General features: G+C 44.9%; 1 protein-coding gene across 1 annotated transcript; it reads right to left on the minus strand.

Moving 5' to 3' along the window:
* Window positions 1–1,035: 1,035 nt before the first annotated feature.
* Window positions 1,036–16,534, minus strand: fmr1 (fragile X messenger ribonucleoprotein 1). The gene is given in 16 exon segments (XM_056439357.1): window positions 1,036–1,912; window positions 2,387–2,466; window positions 2,545–2,597; window positions 2,599–2,746; window positions 3,091–3,370; window positions 3,909–3,995; window positions 4,166–4,287; window positions 4,378–4,456; window positions 4,624–4,794; window positions 5,247–5,363; window positions 5,490–5,583; window positions 8,752–8,900; window positions 9,582–9,653; window positions 11,483–11,576; window positions 11,675–11,727; window positions 16,061–16,534. Coding segments are annotated over 16 exon segments (1,851 nt in total). The 5' UTR covers window positions 16,112–16,534; the 3' UTR covers window positions 1,036–1,711.
* Between the last annotated feature and the right edge of the window lie 2,608 nt (window positions 16,535–19,142).

A 19,142-nucleotide genomic window follows, 5' to 3' on the forward strand; every position in this document is an offset into this window, starting at 1 on the left:
GGTTTTCTAACTGGAAAAAAAAAGAAAGAAAGAAAAAAAGAATAAAAGGTTAAATACAAAGGTTTTCATAAATTAAAAAGAAAGAAGCTCATGTGATCAGCCGACAGGAGTTCTACATTCACCGTGTTGCCGCCTTAATCCTGCAACCCGGTCCGCGTTTGTCTGAAAGCAACACAAAACAAAAATCGATGGAATTGTTTCACTGAGTTAAATGTAAATGCGTAGACGAAAAAAGCTACCAGCCTCTGGGAAATGTCCCACTGTTGAGGTCCAAAAGGCGGCGTGAACGCTTTAGTCGCGAGTCGCTGCTCGCCGTGCAGGTTGGACCCGCGTCTGGCTGCAGTTAGAACAGAGATTTACAGTAGATGTGTGTGTGTGTGTGTGTGTGTTTTCTTAAAATATCAGAACACACGTCTCCCAGGTTTTTGGTGTCACTGTTGACATGAGATCTTGTGTGGAGAGTTTAAAAACAACAGAAAAAACAACAGTGTTGATAATCTTCATGCCGCTTTAAAAACGTATTTTTTGTCCTTTTTTTTTTTTTTTTTACAAAGAATTTATTGATTTCAGTCCGACCCGTGAAGACGGTTTGGGGGTTTCCGAGCTCCGGGATTTCAGAAAAAACGAGCGGTTCGGATGTGGACACGGAGGACTTAAAAACGGCGAAAGAAGTTGTTGTGGGGTGATTTCGTTGCCTCGTGTTTGTAATTCATCCTAAAACACGGGACACTTTCAAGCGCTAGAATTTTAAAACCACCGATCGAAAATAAGTTCTCAAGTTTCAAGTTTCAAGTTTCAAGTTTTTTATTGTCACATCCCCTTTTATACAAGTATAATCGGTTCGTGAAATTCTTATGTGCAAAACACCCGACAGCAGTAGCAGACTAAAAAAAGAAGAATGAGAATAAACTATACAATATCCACACACAAAAGAAGAAAGTATTAACAATATATATAATATATATATATAAAACAATGTAATAAAATATACACTTTTTGGATATATATATATGTATATACATACAATATATATATACAATATATATATATATAAACAATGTAATAAAATATACACCATGGCCATAGATATTCACGTGGGAAACGGCAAAGAGAATCAGAAGAGCTCGACGATCTGCGGTGAGCCGACGTGGCGCAGCAGGAGGGAGCTTCCTTCCACATGTGTTCCTGCTGCCGTCATTCTGGGTTTCCTCGTCAACCAATTATTTCATTTTCGTGTTTCCTTGTGAGGAAGTCCAAACGGGACGGTGGCAAAACTATTTTTTTTCTCGGAAATTCACCCCATTTTAGTTCATTTGAAAATAGAAAACAAGCAAAAAGTGATTTGCCTGCGCCGGGAAGGGGAGCGCGTTGGGGCTGAGACGAGTCGGATCCCTCCTCTTCTTTTCCTTTTGTCCCAAAAAAAAAAAAGAGTCACATTTCTTTTTCTCCCTTACACATACCAGACCAGTGGGTGGGCGAACTGGACCCCGGACCCTCGGCAGAACCCAGACGGCCTCCGGTCGACGACGTCGCTACGGTGAACTCCTCCGTGCTGAAGACGTGTGTTTGTTCACGTGTTTGACGATGAAGACAGAGAAAGAAAGAAAAAAGCGAGAGAGACTGTACGATGGTTTATGACGAGTTGCCTGTGTGTGTGTGTGTGTGTGTGTGTGTGTGTGTGTCTCAGTAAGAAGGTCCTCCAGTGGTGTGTCTACGACACTCCGTTCACCAGCGGAGGAGCGTCCTGTTTGTCCTTCTTCATCCCTCGCTCTCTGATGGGTCTCTGATGTTGGCGAGGCGGGTCATCGCCAACGCCTCCTCCGCCCACGGCGCCCACGGCTGGGGGCCCGCCGCCGCCTCTCCCCCCCGAGGAGTGCTGCACGCTGCGCTCGTTGTTACCGTCCACACGGATCTGCGGGAGAAAGGAAATCCGTTGAGTTTGAAGGCGAATAAGAGAAATAAAGACACGTAATGGAATAGTCCTCGCTTCATAAATATAGCATGTGGAGCCTCCGTTCCCCCCCCACAACATCCGGAACATGAGTGGTAACTTGGAAAAATAATATATGCAGGTATGTTCCATTGTTTGCCAATTTTTGTATCTGGGTTCGACTGCACTAAAGACATGTTGGAGTTCTCTCTGCTTCTCGCAGGATGTTTACATTAAAGGTCACGACCTCAGAGAGAGAAACGTGGATGATAAAAAAAAAAGTAAAGCCTGAAAACTGTTCGGGGTTCAGATAATATAAAATAAACGTGTGGTTCTCTAAGTAGAAACCGATATTCGTCCCATTCTCTCGTCTCCGAGGCCCCGCGGGGGTCTTCGCGTCGTCTTCTCGGGTGAGGAGTGTTTCCCGGACAGAGAGCGAGGGTTCAGAGGTCGCACCTGCAGATTGTCTTCCGGCGCTCTCGTCTTGGGGTCTCGGACGTGGCGAGGCCGCGGGTCGCTCCACTGCATGTCGTCGCCTGAAAACCAGGGTGGAGGACACCTGAGTCCACTGAGCACACACGCCTTTCAACGGCCAACGGTGAACGACAACCCACCTTTGTACCCTCCTCCTCCTCCTCTTCCTCTCCCCCCTCGTCCCCGCAGCCCCTCCGCCTGCTCTCCTCCTCCCGTCTGTCCGCCTGGGCATGGTCCCGCCTCCCGTCAGCAGCTCCTCGGTGGGGGCGAGCGACCAATCCCTGAGCTCGTCCTTGTGGTCCGACTCCGTCTCCGAGGCGTTGGACGCCTCCGAGTTGGTGCCTGAGGGGGCGGGGACACGCGGAGCACGAGTCAGAGTCAAAGCCGACGAAATACGAGGTTGGATTCATGTTTAGCTTCAATATATGAATCGCCACCAGGGGGAGGGACCTTCATGGAACTGAATAACTGAAAATATAACTAGTTTTAGCCGGAGAATCTGCTCTTTCACCGAGTCATCGAGTCCTTCACATCCCAACCAATGAATGGATTTGTACTCTGAGCGAAGTGGAACACGTGTACGATTATTTCACATTAAAGCCTCAGATCAGTTTGTTTACCTCGTGCTAAAGAAGAAGATATGAATATGATGAACTAACTCATTATTCGATCTTTTAAACTCGTACCTGAGGCGAAAGCCGCACCTCCCGCTCCTCTTTGCCCCCGGCCGCCTCTTCCTCCCCGTCCTCCGTAGGGCTTCCCTCCTCCTCCTCCTCCGATGCCCCCGCCGCCTCCTGCTCCCCCACTCCCCATCCCCATCCCCATCCCCATCCCCATGCCGTTATCGAACACGAAGGTTTTGTCTTTGAGGTTGCGCGGGCCCGTCCCACCTCCTCCGCCTCCCCCTCCGATCTGCCTCAGCTGCTCGTCGATCTGAAGGCGCTCCAGGCGAAGCAGATCCACCTCCTGCAGACACGGAAAAGAACGCGTGACAATTTGCGTGTTTACAGACCAGTCGCCTGGGTTCAGGCGTGTCGGCGTGGTTGCGAGACTCGCCCGAAACTGTGCTCTGAATTGGACCGAGAGCATTTGCTACTTGGGTTTATAACCAGGTACATAATTTAATTCCCTAATATTATTATTTCTTTTATCTTCTGGTTGCGATACAACCAAACTGATTTCAGGATCTAATTTAAGTATTTAACGTAGTTCTAGATTAGGGTATTTCTGGTTGTCGAGCAGCGTGTCAATCAAATCAATTTTTCTAGATATTGGCCCAATACTGAATAGACTATCCCGCCGGCACCACGCGGGTTACAGGTGCTTGAAGAAACCAGCGAAATATAGTTGTGGTGAGATATAGGCCCCTCCTCTAAATCTTTCCCTCCTCTGGGGCCTGTATTTACCCTCCACTGACAGTCACAGACCTACAAGGCTTTTAAGGGAAAAAAGGGCCACATCTTCAAATGTTAAAGCGAATATATATCCGGGTGAACGTACGCACCTTAAGGTAGTTGAGGTGATAGTCCAGGAGCACGGTGGCATTGGAGATGCTCTCCTTGGTGCCCACAAACACAAAGGGCACCATTCCCTGTGGAGAGGTTTCCGGAGGAGAAGGAAGAATACATTATTTTGTCTCTCATCTTGATGTGTGGCGTTCGTCACTGGAATCAGAAGTTGATGATTTAGGAGAACGAAGGCCGAAGGACTCGGAGACGCCACGCCCTTTCTCATAGTGACTTCCATTTTAGTCCGACTGACCTCGGCCGCCGCCGCCGCCTCCGAGGGCTTCTTGTCGTTCTCCGGCTCGATGCGAACCCGGACCACGCCGGACTTATCCACCACCTCCTGGATCAGCTTGCCGTTTTTGCCGATCACCTTGCCTGCAAGATCGGAAACGCCGTCAGGGACTCGAAGGTTCATGCCGAAGACGGGCGGCGCGCTCATCGTCTCGGTCGGGTGATTTCTCTCACCCACTAAGCCCCGAGGAACTTTGATGATATCTTCAGAGAACTCCAGGAAACACCTCGCGATGCGCACAGCATCCTGGTCCTGAGACAAAACGGCAGCAATCGGTCACTCGTTCACCTCGTAACGGATATAAATATCAAGCTTTGAAACCGGTTCACACACACACACACACACACACACACACACGGGTCTACACGAATAAATCCAAGCGTCTCGGGTCCATGTTATGTAACACAGAGACTTCCTACCTCTCCGTATATGTGGAAGGTGCACGTCTCCTCGTCCAGGTCTATGTTGGTGACCCCGGGGACTTTGCGGGCCTGCTGAATGTTGGCCCCGTGGGTCCCGATGGCCAGACCCATGAGGTCGTCCCGAACGGCAAACTGTTCATGAAACCGCGACGCCAGCTGCCGGGAATTCTGCAGAACAACAACAACAACGGAGGAGGAGAAGTGAGACCGGATGGACGAACCTCTAATAAACAGGGTTCTTACACATTTTGACCAATGGTTTTTCATGACTTTTCCATGACTTTAAACCAAATTTCCATGACCAAACTAAAATCTCAGTATAAACATGAAAACTGTAGAAAATGTTGCGTATTGAGAGCTATCGCCGGCTTATATTTTGAGCGTCTTTCTTAAAAAAAATATATTAATTATTTCAAACTCGGCGTGAATGAACATGTGATTATAACACATTTCCATGACTTTTCCAAAACTTTTATGATTTAAGTTTTTTCCATGACTTCTCCAGGCCTGGAAATGACCATTTTAAAATTCCATGACTTTTCCAGGTTTTCCATGACCGTACGAACCCTGAATAAAGCTATGGTCCTGTGTGTGTGTGTGTGTGTGTGTGTACACTATACCTCCAGTTGCCTGTTGGCCTCGTCGTTCCGCAGCATGAGCGACAGTTTGGTGCGGAGGCTCCTGAAGTGCATGTCACTCATCATGTTGGCGCGCTTCGTCGTGACCTCGTTCACAGACTGCGGGAACAATCGGTGAAATTCGAACTCATCCATCGCAAGTCTTATCGTTTCAGAAAATGTAAAAAACCCAGTTTTTAAAGAAAACATTCGTAGTCCTTCATGTTAATCGGGTTCTCAACCCACCAAAATGTCCAGCTGCTTTTTCTCCGAGTCGTAGATGACGTTGAACGCTCCCACGGCTTTTTTGAAGTCTTTGTGCGCCGATTCCTTGGAGCACCTGTCAACACAGAGTCACAGCTCAGTCTCAGGACTGAGGACGGACAGATTCATGGACATCTGACGCACTGCGCTCGCCTTCTAATGGAGGCAAACATGCACATGTTCGGGTGGGGCGAGATTGATATTGCTTGAAGATTGAAAACAATATAAGAAATCACCCCGCCCCCCAAAAAATACAAAGCTGAATAGAGTGATTATACATATATATATATGTGTATATATATATATATGTGTATATATACATATATATATGTATATACACATATATATGTGTATATAAATATATATATATGTGTGTATATATACATATATATGAATATATATATAGATACATACATATATATATGTACACATATATATGTATATATACATATATATATATGTATATATATATATATATATATACACATATATATGTATATATACATATATATATATATAGATACATGCAGGCACGTGCACAGATAGAGCCCTAGTGGTGCTCAAGCACCAGCCCCTTTGCCCTGGATGAGTAAAGTGCCCTTTTTGCTGGAGACACGTTTTTATTATTCATCCGTATTTAAGAATAAACGTTACTCTTTCTGTCAAGTCCCCCCAAATGTGTTTTAATATCCGACGGGGCATTTATTTGAGTTCTTGTGAGAATTTCGCCTAGACCCGCTCCGCGCCGCTCACGAGCCCCCCCCCCTCCTCCTCTCCCTCCCCCCGCCGCGCCCCTCCCTCCTCCACTTCCTCCTCCGCGCAGTGCTCCTCCCGCCTCCTTCTCTGACCCGCAGCATCAGACACACAGGTCGTGACGGTGTTTGTCCCCTGACGTTGTTTTGTGAAAAATCAACCACAACATTAGCGCTGCTGAAAACATGACGTCACAACTGGTCCGTCGTTTCCTAAAAAAATAAACAAACATAAACTCCGTGATTTCAAAGCCTCGTCCAGCTGTTTACTGACGTTAGTTATGTTTAGAGAAGAGAGAGGGAGAGAGAATTCAAGAGAGAGAGAGAATTCTTATTCCGTTCTATTCAACAGACCAGGAGGGCAATACGTGGCTGGCATGACGCCCATTAGCCAATCAGAACGCTTGTACTGTTGTTGCTTTATAATAATTCATCTTTATTCATAAAGAAATGTAAGCTAGCTGTCTGATGCTGCCAGAGGAAACGCAGGTCGAGGATGTATTGCGTCATCAGTGTATTGATGCTTATGCTTCAACTCTGTCAGAATTCTTTTGGCATTGGGTGCCCTTTTTTTTGGTTTGAGCACCTGCCCCCCAAAATGTCTGTGCACGTGCCTGGATACATGCATATATATATACACATATGTATATATACATATATATGTGTATATATATATATACACATATATATGTATATATACTAGGGCTGTCAGCGTTAACGCGTTAATCTATGCGATTAATTTGGCCGCCTTAACGCACTAAAATATTTTAACGCAATTAACGCTTTTTTTTTTTTTTTTAAATATACTTTATTAATCCACAAGGGGAAATTAGTTCTCTGCATTTTGCGAAAAAAACAACCAATGATCACTCAGTAAATCACAAGGACCTCCCACCACACATGTGAGGCTCTATAGCAGCCTGTCAGTCAGAGAAGCAGTTTTGTCTTTAAAAAGAAGGAACAAACTTTCAATTGCGATTAATCGCGATTAAAAGTTTGTAATTAATCGCAATTTCACAATGTGCGATTAATTAGTTTTTTTTTTTTAATCGATTGACAGCCCTAATATATACATATATATATAGATACATACATATATATATATAGATACATATATATATATATATGCATTGTTCCGTTCTCTGAATGAAGGACATCTTTCCTGCTGGAGATTTTAGGATTGTACCGAATAGTTTGAAGCTTCATTCATAGCGTCACATTTCAAATGATTATTACTAGCATTCGTAACCATGATGTGCAAAAGTTCACTGGCTTCCACCACGGCCTCCTCCCTCTCTCTCTCTCAAAAACCCACACATAGCAACCGAGGCGTGTCCGTGACACTCCAGGCATCTCAATCATTCGTCCTAAAGAAAGATCGATGTAATAATTTCCAAAATGGGTTGGAAACCTATTTAATTAATTTGACTAAATATTCTGCTTCAGTGCACATTTGTCGTCATTTAGCTTTTCAAAAACTACCTTTTTTAAAATTTAATAACTGGTTTACTCCTCTAGTAAAACGACGGTCTAGCAGCCATCAAACGGCTCCATAAATTAAATTCATATAACCACGGACACTTAATCATGCAGAGGCTGGCACGTTGCCAGGGAAGCACAGTGGAAGCAAGAACAGAGAGACACTGAATGCAGCGCATTCAATATTGTTCCGGTGCTTTGGACACGCGAGGCCCGACATCTCGCCGTACGGCCCGGGTGAAGCTCGCGTGGAGCCCACGCGCAGACATCGACTAAAGCCTCGCTGCAAGAGTTTGAGTCCGACATCGACAGGTACGCCGTGATGAAGCCGACAGGAATGCGACTCGCCTTAAAGCGGCGGCTACATATTTGACTGCTGTGTCCTGGCATCAACCCCGTGTCGCTCGTAAACACCGACACATCGCAGCAGGCCCCGTTTTTAAAGTCACCCTGCTGACGAGGAGGTACTAATAACAGGGTTCTTACACATTTTGACCAATGGATTTCCAGGACTTTTGCAGGACTTTAAACCAAATTTCCATGACCAAACTGAAATCTCGGTATAAACATGAACGTTGTTGATAATTGTGCGTATTGAGAGCGTACGCCGGCTTATATTTTGAGCGTCTTTCTTTAAAAAACTTATTAATTATTTCAAACTCGGCGTAAATATACATGTGATTATAAAAATGTCCACGACTTTTCCCAAACTTTTATGATTTAAGTTTGTTCCATGACTTTTCCAGGCCTGGAAATGACCATTTTAAAATTCCATGACTTTTCCAGGTTTTCCATGACTGTACGAACCCTGTAATAATCGCCTCAAAACCAAAACCGCTCTAGAAAAGCCAGACTTTGAAACACGGATTTAGTTTCCCCCTCGTCGCTTTGCGTTGACGTTCAACTTGCGTCGGTCACTTTCGATCTTCCAACAATCAACCGAAATGCTACTCGCCTGCCCGGGAGGTGGATGTGTGCAGGGGGCCATAAAAAAAGAGTCGCATCACACTTACATCTGCCGTAGATCCTCGGGTACTTCCAGTCGGATCTTGATGAAGGTGGCTTTGGTGGCCGGTTTGTTGGGGTTGACCGCCCGCAACCGCTCCAGCGTCACGATCTCATTTAGCGTAGCGTCGCACGCGGCGTACTCTATTACGTAAAACTAGAGACACAAAGAGACCCAGGTGTTACATTACAAAACGACTTACAGTCATGTTGCATTCATACACCGTAGACACAGCTACAGGGAGCAATTCAGGGTTAAGTGCCTTGCTCGAGGACACATCGGCTAGGGCGGGGATTGAACCGCCAACCCCGATTGGACCTGCTAACCTCTGACCTACAGGCGCCCCTAACGAGTAACGTTAACTCCCTACTTTGCACATTAGGGTTGGACAAAATCTAAATAATAACCGTATCCATGCGTAAAATATACATTTCCATTTGAATAACACAATTTAACACTTTCTGAGAAGAACTTGGTTACGGCAGAGAGATAAACCGATAGAACGAGGAAGAGAGGAGAGAAAAAGACGTAGATGAGATACTGATAAACGAGATAGGTTACCACAAATGAAATCTTTAAATCACTCGCTCTACAGCTGACATGTGGATCCTGATCAAAGCAGTGAGACCTTGAAAGACAGGAAGTAAACTCACAAGCTCAACATCTACAGACGAATGGCGTGCTCGTTTGGTATATTTGTAGGCCGATTATCTACAGTCACTTCAAAGACTTTAACAGACATCTTATATTTTGCAAAGCCAAATTAACTTGTGTGAATACGACTTGCTGCCGTTTTTTTATTCCGATTTATAAGACGATATGGAAAGTCAGTCTTACCTCTCCTTTGACCATGCGAACTTTGGCCAGCCACCATCCACATGGCTCCTTGTCATTAGCTCTGGAATATACCTGGCAACACACACATACAGAGAGATACAGGGAGAGAGAGAGAGGGGGAGAGACACAGAGAGAGAGAGACAGAGAGAGACAGACAGGGAGAGAGAGACAGAGAGAGACCGAGAGAGACAGGGAGAGAGAGAGAGAGACACAGAGAGAGACAGAGAGACAGAGAGAGACAGGGAGAGAGAGAGAGGGGGAGAGAGAGAGAGACAGAGGCAGAGAGAGAGAGACCGAGAGAGACAGAGAGAGACCGAGAGAGAGACAGGGAGAGAGAGAGCGAGAGACAGAGAGGGAGAGGGGGAGAGAGAGACAGAGAGACAGAGACAGAGAGGGACAGAGACAGAGAGAGACCGAGAGAGACAGAGACAGAGGCAGAGAGAGAGACAGAGAGACAGAGAGAGACAGACAGAGACAGAGAGAGACAGACAGAGAGAGAGAGACAGAGAGAGACCGACAGAGACAGAGAGAGAGACAGGGAGAGAGAGAGAGAGACACAGAGAGAGCGACAGAGAGAGACCGAGAGAGACAGGGAGAGAGAGAGAGAGACACAGAGAGAGACAGGGAGAGAGAGAGAGGGGGAGAGAGAGAGAGACAGAGGCAGAGAGAGACAGACCGAGAGAGAGACAGGGAGAGAGAGAGAGAGAGACAGAGAGGGAGAGGGGGAGAGAGAGACAGAGAGACAGAGACAGAGAGGGACAGAGACAGAGAGAGACCGAGAGAGACAGAGACAGAGGCAGAGAGAGAGAGACCGAGAGAGACAGAGAGAGACCGGGAGAGAGAGAGAGAGAGACAGAGAGGGAGAGGGGGAGAGAGAGACAGAGAGACAGAGACAGAGAGGGACAGAGACAGAGAGAGACAGAGACAGAGAGAGAGACAGAGAGACAGAGAGAGACAGACAGAGAGAGACCGAGAGATACAGGGAGAGAGAGAGAGGGGGAGAGAGAGGGGGAGACAGAGAGAGACAGACAGGGAGAGAGAGACCGAGAGAGACAGGGAGAGAGAGAGAGAGAGAGACACAGATAGAGACAGAGAGACCGAGAGAGACAGAGAGAGACAGAGACAGAGAGAGACCGAGAGAGACAGAGGCAGAGAGAGAGACAGAGACAGAGAGAGACAGACAGGGAGAGAGAGACAGACAGAGACAGAGAGAGACAGACAGGGAGAGAGAGACAGAGAGAGACCGAGAGAGACAGGGAGAGAGAGAGAGGGGGAGAGACACAGAGAGAGAGAGACAGAGAGAGACAGACAGGGAGAGAGAGACAGAGAGACCGAGAGAGACAGGGAGAGAGAGAGAGAGAGACACAGATAGAGACAGAGAGAGAGAGAGAGAGAGACAGAGAGAGAGACAGAGAGAGACCGAGAGAGACAGAGAGGGAGAGGGGGAGAGAGAGACAGAGAGACAGAGACAGAGAGGGACAGAGACAGAGAGAGACAGAGGCAGAGAGAGAGACAGAGAGAGACAGACAGAGAGAGAGAGAGGGGGGAGAGAGAGAGATAGAGAGTCAATTTCACAAAGCTTTCCTCTCCTCAGCCAACCCTGAGCTAATAACAATGAAAGGAATCCGGAGGATGCGAGGACATTACTGGGCTAATCTGAAAAACGAAATGCAATTTATTGGTTTTCCTTTTTAATCTCACTTTAAAATAATTATATGAATCAAATCAAGAAACAACAAATGGAACAAAGGAAGACAATAATGCTTCTTCGTCGTTTTCCCTCCCAAGTCTCTTTTCAAGTCTCCCTCCTTTATGCAGCAGCAGCTTTTCTTTTACATTGCAGTTTATCTCTCGCCCTTCCAACACATGCCTCTCCCTCTGAATGAGCGGCGCGGTCCTACCTCGACCTCGTCGCCCTCGTTGATCTCCTTGCAGGGGCCCGTCGGGGGAGGAAACCGCACATCCTGGAATGTGATCTGACGCTCCGGCTGCCAGCTGGACGGACAGACGGACAGACGTGTGTACAGAGAGGAGAGTGACGGCTGTCGCCGGCGAGAGGTTACGGTTTCGCGTCGTGCGTTTGCACTACTCACTTGTTCTCGAACGCCACGGTGACCGCTCCTTCGAGGACGTCCTTCACGAAGGCCTGCGAGGATCAAAGTGGGGACACGGAGTCGATTTAGAGACATCAACAGAGCGTAAAGGGGTCACAGTGCAGCGACTAAAGGCTCGACCCGAGCCCAAAGCGGTTGGTGGCAACAAGAGCCGCCCAGATCCTTCTCTTTTGACTTGATTCTCGTTCGGCGCCGGGGAATCTCGAGGAATCTCGCCCGGGGGTCGCATTAGCCTGGCAAGCCAACAGTCAGAAACGAAGGGAAAGAAAATCCGAAAGGAGAGCTTCTCAGAACCCCTGAGGATCCAGAGGAAGCTCCTCTTGTTGCCTTTAAACCAAACTCCTCACGGACTGAAAGGACGGCGAACCGCAGAGGCCATGAGAGACCACAAGGTCCGGGATATTATGTGAGCACATTCAAAACAGGAGTTTTAAATATCATCGTATAAATACACATATATATACACACATATATATATACACATATATATATACATATATGTGTATATATATACATATATATACACATGTATATATATATACACATATATATATACACATATATAGATACACATATAAGTATATATACACATGTGTATATATATACATATATATACACATATGTGTATATATATATACACACATATATATATATACACATATTTAGATACACATATATATATATATATACATATATATATACACACACATATATATATACACATTTATATATATACATATATATTATAAACTATCAAGTTTCATATACGGAAGTAGTGTAGGGTAGCATGCTAAAGTGTCCCGTGAACTAGCAGTAAAGTGCAATGTTTGTGATGTTATTGGCATTAAAAGGTGCAACAGGAATGGCTTATTGGCTTCAATTGGAAAACAGCAAACTCTGAAGTTTGCTGTTTTTTTAAAATGTTTTTTTCTATTTCTTAATATGAAGGATTCTGACGAGGCTTCCTCGTTGGACAGAGAAGCACAATACGAGTTGTTCTTCTCATCGCAGGAGGACGCATTGTGGTCGTGGGGAATGTGACAACCAGGAATGCAAGAGAGCATCGAGCGTCTCTTTTTTAAACCAGTCTGGGTACATTTATGAGTGAAGTTATATTGGAAAATAGTATAAGTATAAACTAACTTATGAGCCTCATTATGGGTCTTCTGCCCCGCCTGAGATTTCCCGTAAAGTGAAGAGTAAAAACGAAGGTTGTCTTGATAAATATTCTAATGGAAAAATGTGCACAACACTGAGTGTTTCATTTAGGATTTTTTAATAAAAGATAAATAGCGGCGGCGTGCGTGTGTGTGTCTGTGTGTGTCTGTGCCTGTGTGTATGTGTCTGTATGTGTGTGTCTGTGTGTGTCTGTGTATGTGTGTGTCTGTCTATATGTGTGTGTGTGTCTGTGTATGTGTGTGTATGTGTCTGTGTGTGTGTATGTCTGTGTGTGTGTCTGTGTGTGTGTCTGTGTGTGTCTGTGTGTGTATGTGTCTGTGTGTGTATGTCTGTGTGTGTCTGTGTGTGTCTGTGTCTGTGTGTGTCTGTGTGTGTCTGTATGTGTGTGTCTGTGTGTGTATGTGTGTCTGTGTGTGTCTGTGTATGTGTGTTTATGTCTGTGTCTGTGTATGTGTGTGTATGTCTGTGTATGTGTGTGTCTGTGTGTGTCTGTGTGTGTCTGTGTCTGTATGTCGTAGAGCAGAAAGCACAACTGGTACCTTTGAGGAACATTAGTATTGTGACCGTGACAAATAATCACTATCTTGATGTGAATTTTGACAACACTACCAAAGAATAAAGATATTTATGTTATATGTTCATTAAACGCTAAAGATAAAGCTTCAAATACGTTTGTGATGCCAGAGAGAAGAATATAGTCTCAGGTAACAGCTAATAAAAGTGTTTTAATCACTAAAAGATCACATCAGAAAAACTTGATGACAAATGTCTTGAACAACAAAATTTAACGCAATCAAATGAAACAAATATTAAAGACATGAAGAAAAAAAATGTATTAAAAACTATTGCCCCGATACATCCTGTCAAAGTGCCCGATAGAGCAGGTCTGGGATCAGCATCCCGGACCCGGGCGTCAAAGTGGCGTTCCTTATCAAGTGGACGACTGACCACACCTCCGTATCCTACGGCTGGGTCCTCTGGGGGGATCGCTCAAGTTTTAGAAATTGCGCGATTGCATTCGACCGTGTGGGAACAACCCAAAACAAGGACCATGCGAGTCCATGAACTTCCCCAAATGTCTGGATTCTTTTCAAGACGAGACTAAATAGTGATCTAGCCAATGCCGTTACACTTATTCAGACTTATTTTAACCCTCCTGTTACCTTCAAATGTACTAACATCTTTTACCCTCGGGGTCAATTTGACCCCAGCAATTAAAACCTCCAGAAAATGATTAGAATTAATATTGTTTCCCAAGTTTAAGTGTGAGGTACTTTATGTTTGTTTGTTGACTACCTAAATAGCCCTTTAAATAAATAAAAAAGTTGATATTTCTTATATGTTTTACACAGTGAAAAATCAAATTGACCCCAAAGGTAATAGGAGGGTTAAATAAAAGATATTCAAAACAAAGGACTTGATAACAAAACGGCAGGTCGGTCGGATTGTCGAGTTCAGCCGAGAGCGGCTGACAAAGTGCCGATGAGGAAAGAGTATTTAGTGGAACCCGTTGGACCGATCCGCTGCGGTTTCCCCTTTGAGTGCAATCATTTGAGAAGAACGGCCGTCAAATGATAAAACGGTGTGCCAAAAGAATATAAATGAAAAATGCAGTCCGCATCTATCAAAGTTACAAGAGCGAAAAGTCCCTTCGCTTGCCGATGTTTTTCACCTTTAGACCCGTCTCGAGGCCGAGGAGGAGCCCAAGAGGAAAGCCCATTTACACACGGGAGTGATTTAAATCAACGTCCGATTCAGGAACTTGCTGAGTGAAGCGCGTTATTTCCTTACGTGTTCCAGACACTTAAAGCTGGCAGCGAATGCACCGCGAGATAAATGAACATCGCTACAGTGCACCGCGGGGCTGGGGGGGGGGGGGATTGATTACATCTCAAAATACTTCCTCGTGCACATCCATCCCTTTCATATTCATCACATTAGTTTAGTTTGGCAGCGGCGGCACTTCTACAGTGACAATACTGGTAATCAATCCCAATTCAACCTCACCGACTGCCACCAACCCAGTCCAGCTGTTGTTTTCTTTAGGGTTGTACTGGTGGAACTGGGAGTAGACAGTCAGGTGCCAATATATTTAGTTTCCAACTCCTTTTTTTTGCTCTGCTAACATTGCATTTATTCAGCGGCTAAGCGCATTAGTTATGTTAGTTATAAAGCACACATTAATAAACTATCAATTAGCATTTTTTTAATTTCTACCCCCCCATTGCTCTTTTTTTAGTTCCCCCTCATGCCACCAAGCGTCAAGCATGACAAACGAAGAAGAAAACAATGCCCAGTGGCCCACTTTCACTTTTGCTTCCACAGAAGTTGCTCATTTTATATCCCAAAATAACCTCGCTGGCGATATTGTAAATCAAGCAACCGGATCCTACGCATTTCTGTACTTGTAATGACATCCGCGTTCGATGGCGGCACGGATTGTGTTATTAAATCGAAAAAGGATTCGAGTCATTCTCCCGCACCTGAGTTACACTGGCCGGAGCACCAACACCTGTACGTCAATATCCGCCCCCGAGGACCCCACGAGCCGAGCCGCCCTCCCGGGCCTCTCTGCCCGGCAGGGTGCACGCGAACACGACCACATAATCACACCAAAAATACATTACATTACGTCTTCACGTTACTTGTTGACTCGTCTTGAGAATAAACCTGAATTTTCTCCGCGAGTCTGAATAGAAACAAAAAAAAAGCTCCCGGCCCGCTGGGAGGAGGGGAAACGAAACCCGCACTTAGCGTTAAGTTATAGCCGTTACAAATGCACACGATTCACCGAGAACCAACTGACGTGCCGACCCATGCCCCATCACTTTACGGAGAACACCATATCACCACCGCGTCCGTATTAGCAACTTACAACATTGCTTTAGCAACGTCTTTGTCGCCCATAGCTCACACGTTGTTAATTCTTTCCAGCAGCGCTGAGGTTACGGCAGCATCTTCGCGTTCACGGTAGCTTTGTTTACGGATAAGGTCTCCAGCCCCCCGCGTCCCGGTGGACGGAAGCACCGAGGAGGAGGCCCCGCAGACACGAGAGGGTGCCGCGTCGCTTCACGGCGAAGTCCCGGGGCAAGACAACTCCACGTCGGCGAAGCCCACACGTTTAAGCACGCCGCGGGGATGACAAACGCGACAAGAAAAAAGGACCAAAAAAAGTCACAAACTCACCTTATAAAAGGCCCCGCTCGTCCCCCTCACTTCCACGACGAGTTCGTCCATGACGCAAGTTACCACAGCTCGCGCTAGCTAGCTCGCTAACAACCGTTAACGACGTTAGTAGCTAGCTAGCTGGCCGGGCTAGCCTGACGCTAGCCAAGGCGGAGTTCGCTATCGTCGGGCTGTGTCGCTAAGCTAGCCGAGACAGGAGAGGCCACCTCAACCGCGTAACGTCGTTTCCCCCGTTATTCTGTTGTTGTTGTTTTTTTGGCACCGTCTGTGAATTAATCTCGCGGGTTTTTTTTTCTTCTTTATTCGCGTACGGTTGGACCCGAGAGTGCGAAAACCACGGAGCGCGGCTGCGTTAGCGGGCTGCGCTAGCTCGTTATGTTAATGTTGTGTGATTAGTGGTGGAGCAGCTACTGCTGGCTGCATCTCCCCGTGTGACGTTTCCGTCCTTCTTCCTCGACTGAAATCCGAGGCTGGTTGAGCTCATCGGAGACGATTGCTGCTCTCCACAGGTAACACACAGGAATGTCTGTGTCGGAATAAAATAAATAAAATAAAAAATGACCATTGTCTTTTATCCTGCGATCCAGACAATGACGCTCATCCAGTCCCACAACACTAATAATAATATCACATCCCCAAAGCCCAGTTCTAGGGCAGTGGAACATTTATTTTAAGATGTGTTGCTAATATTTCACGTATTCTTCTTTTATTTAATTTTACAATATGGACTTGGTAAAAATGAAAACACAATTAGTTAAATTATGATTTATCTTTCTTTGACATTTGGTCCCTCCACCATCACCACATCCCACGATGGAAAAAAAACTCCACTAATGGGGGTTTCAGAACCCAGGACAGCGGACATTTTTTTCTGTTCATAAAATAATCCGTTATCAGTGCTAATTCTTACTCCTGCTCCCACTTTATTTATTTATATATTTATTTAAATTTGACAAATTAACAAAAACATGACTTTACATATACAATACAGAGGGAAAGGAGAAAGAAAAGGCTAAAGAGCAACAACAAAACAGACCAAAACATATAATAATTCAATGAAAAACACAGCAAATAACTCATTCGAACATCATCAGTCTGACATTAGTACATCTCGGTTATATCGTCAAATCCAGTCAGGATCGGTACCGGTGTTTTTTATCTGGCAGGGCAAAGTCCAGCCCAGAGGGTTCCACCATGTCTAAGACATCTTTTCATAGCTCCTACTTTTTTTTATTACTTTGTCGAGCGACATATCACTGCTCGGATTTCCTTCCTTCCTATTTTTTTTTAGCATTCTTCACAACTTTTATGGTATTAAAATCACACGTGTTCTGCTTCGCTTCGGATGTCGGTCTCGGCTGACTCTCCAAACCAGATCATCTGCTCCCAAGAAATCTTTCCCTCCACACAAATAAGCCTTTTTTTCTGGAAGAGCTCAGCATAACTTAATTCATATAACATGCCGCAAAACCCCCACATTTGAATGTCTTAGCATATTCTTTTAAGGTGTCAAAGAGCCATATTTGCGTATTACATATGCAGTTTGTGCAGTACGAAGACAACCAATGAAATAAAAGCTTTTTACGTCTTTGATCTTCTCTCACACTCAACACTCAGCAGCACTCGTCTGCTACACCCATTAATGGACACAGGATTTTCAGCAAAATACATGGAACAAGCCACATGTTTGGAGACGGAGGGACAGACTGATGCAGAAAGAGTGATATGCAAGACGGGAGGGAAAGAAAATGGAAAAACCAGACGGGAAATCTGAAGTTCCTGCGTGGGAAGGAAAACGGGCTCTGACAATAAATACCTCTGTCCTCTGAAAACATAAATACCTCAGACAACAGACATGTTACTGAAAAGCTCATCATGTCAAAGCTTCGGGGGCACATTGTCCCAAAAGCGGACAAGAAAAGGTGTAGAACGACTGAGCTGAAAGAACAATGGTCGGAGTCAAGTGAAGCTTTTATCAGCAGTCCCTTTTCTTTTCTTTTAGATTGTAACAACGACAGTGTTACATTATGTAATAATACATGTGAAACAAGACAAATCCGACACAGTCCAAAAACAAAAACGCACAGACTGATACACATCGTCTCATCTCAATTATCATAAAAAGAAAGATATCGTGAAATCAAGTAACACCACTCTTTAAGGCTTTTGTTAAAGGAATAACTTGGTACAGAGAATTATTTTTGAAGCATTGGCCTGGTTGTGGGCACTGCATTATGAGGATGAAGGTGTATTGTGAGGATGAAGGTGCATTATGAGGATGAAGGTGCATTATGAGGATAAAGGTGCATTATGTGCATGAACGTGCAGTATGAGGATGAAGGTGCATTATGAGGATGAAGGTGCATTATGAGGATGAAGGTGCATTATGAGGATGAAGGTGCATTATGTGCATGAAGGTGCATTATGAGGATGAAGGTGCATTATGAAAGTGCATTATGAGGATAATGGTGCATTATGAAGGTGCATTATGATGATAAGGGTGCATTATGAAGGTGCATTATGAGGATGAAGGTGCATTATGAAAGTGCATTATGAGGATAAGGGTGCATTATGAAGGTGCATTATGAGGATGAAGGTGCATTATGAAGGTGCATTATGAGGATAAGGGTGCATTATGAAGGTGCATTATGAGGATAAGGGTGCATTATGAAGGTGCATTATGAGGATGAAGGTGCATTATGAAAGTGCATTATGCTCACATTTGACTTCTGTGTATGCAATGCATTTTGTAATGTTGGGATTCATGTTGATTATTACAGAATGATTTCACAAATTATTAGAATTATTTTTGTTTTGTTTGCAAGTTTAATTTAATATGACACCATGGAGATCCTCCTGTGGGCAGAGGCTATGTCCCCACGCATATGAGTTCATATTTCATTATTGTAATTGTTGAAACTATCTTGAAATGACGTTTAATTGAATGCTGAAAATAGCTACAGCTAACAAGCTAACCTGCACCTGCACTAGTATATGTGTTACCTTCAGGTTATGCATATGCTCGTTACATTAAAGTGTATTACCAATGTTCCCTGTGTGAGGGAAACCCTGCTGTTGTGTT

This window comes from Pseudoliparis swirei, chromosome 19 (genome assembly GCF_029220125.1).
Source record: "Pseudoliparis swirei isolate HS2019 ecotype Mariana Trench chromosome 19, NWPU_hadal_v1, whole genome shotgun sequence".
NCBI classification, from domain to species: Eukaryota; Metazoa; Chordata; class Actinopteri; order Perciformes; family Liparidae; genus Pseudoliparis; species Pseudoliparis swirei.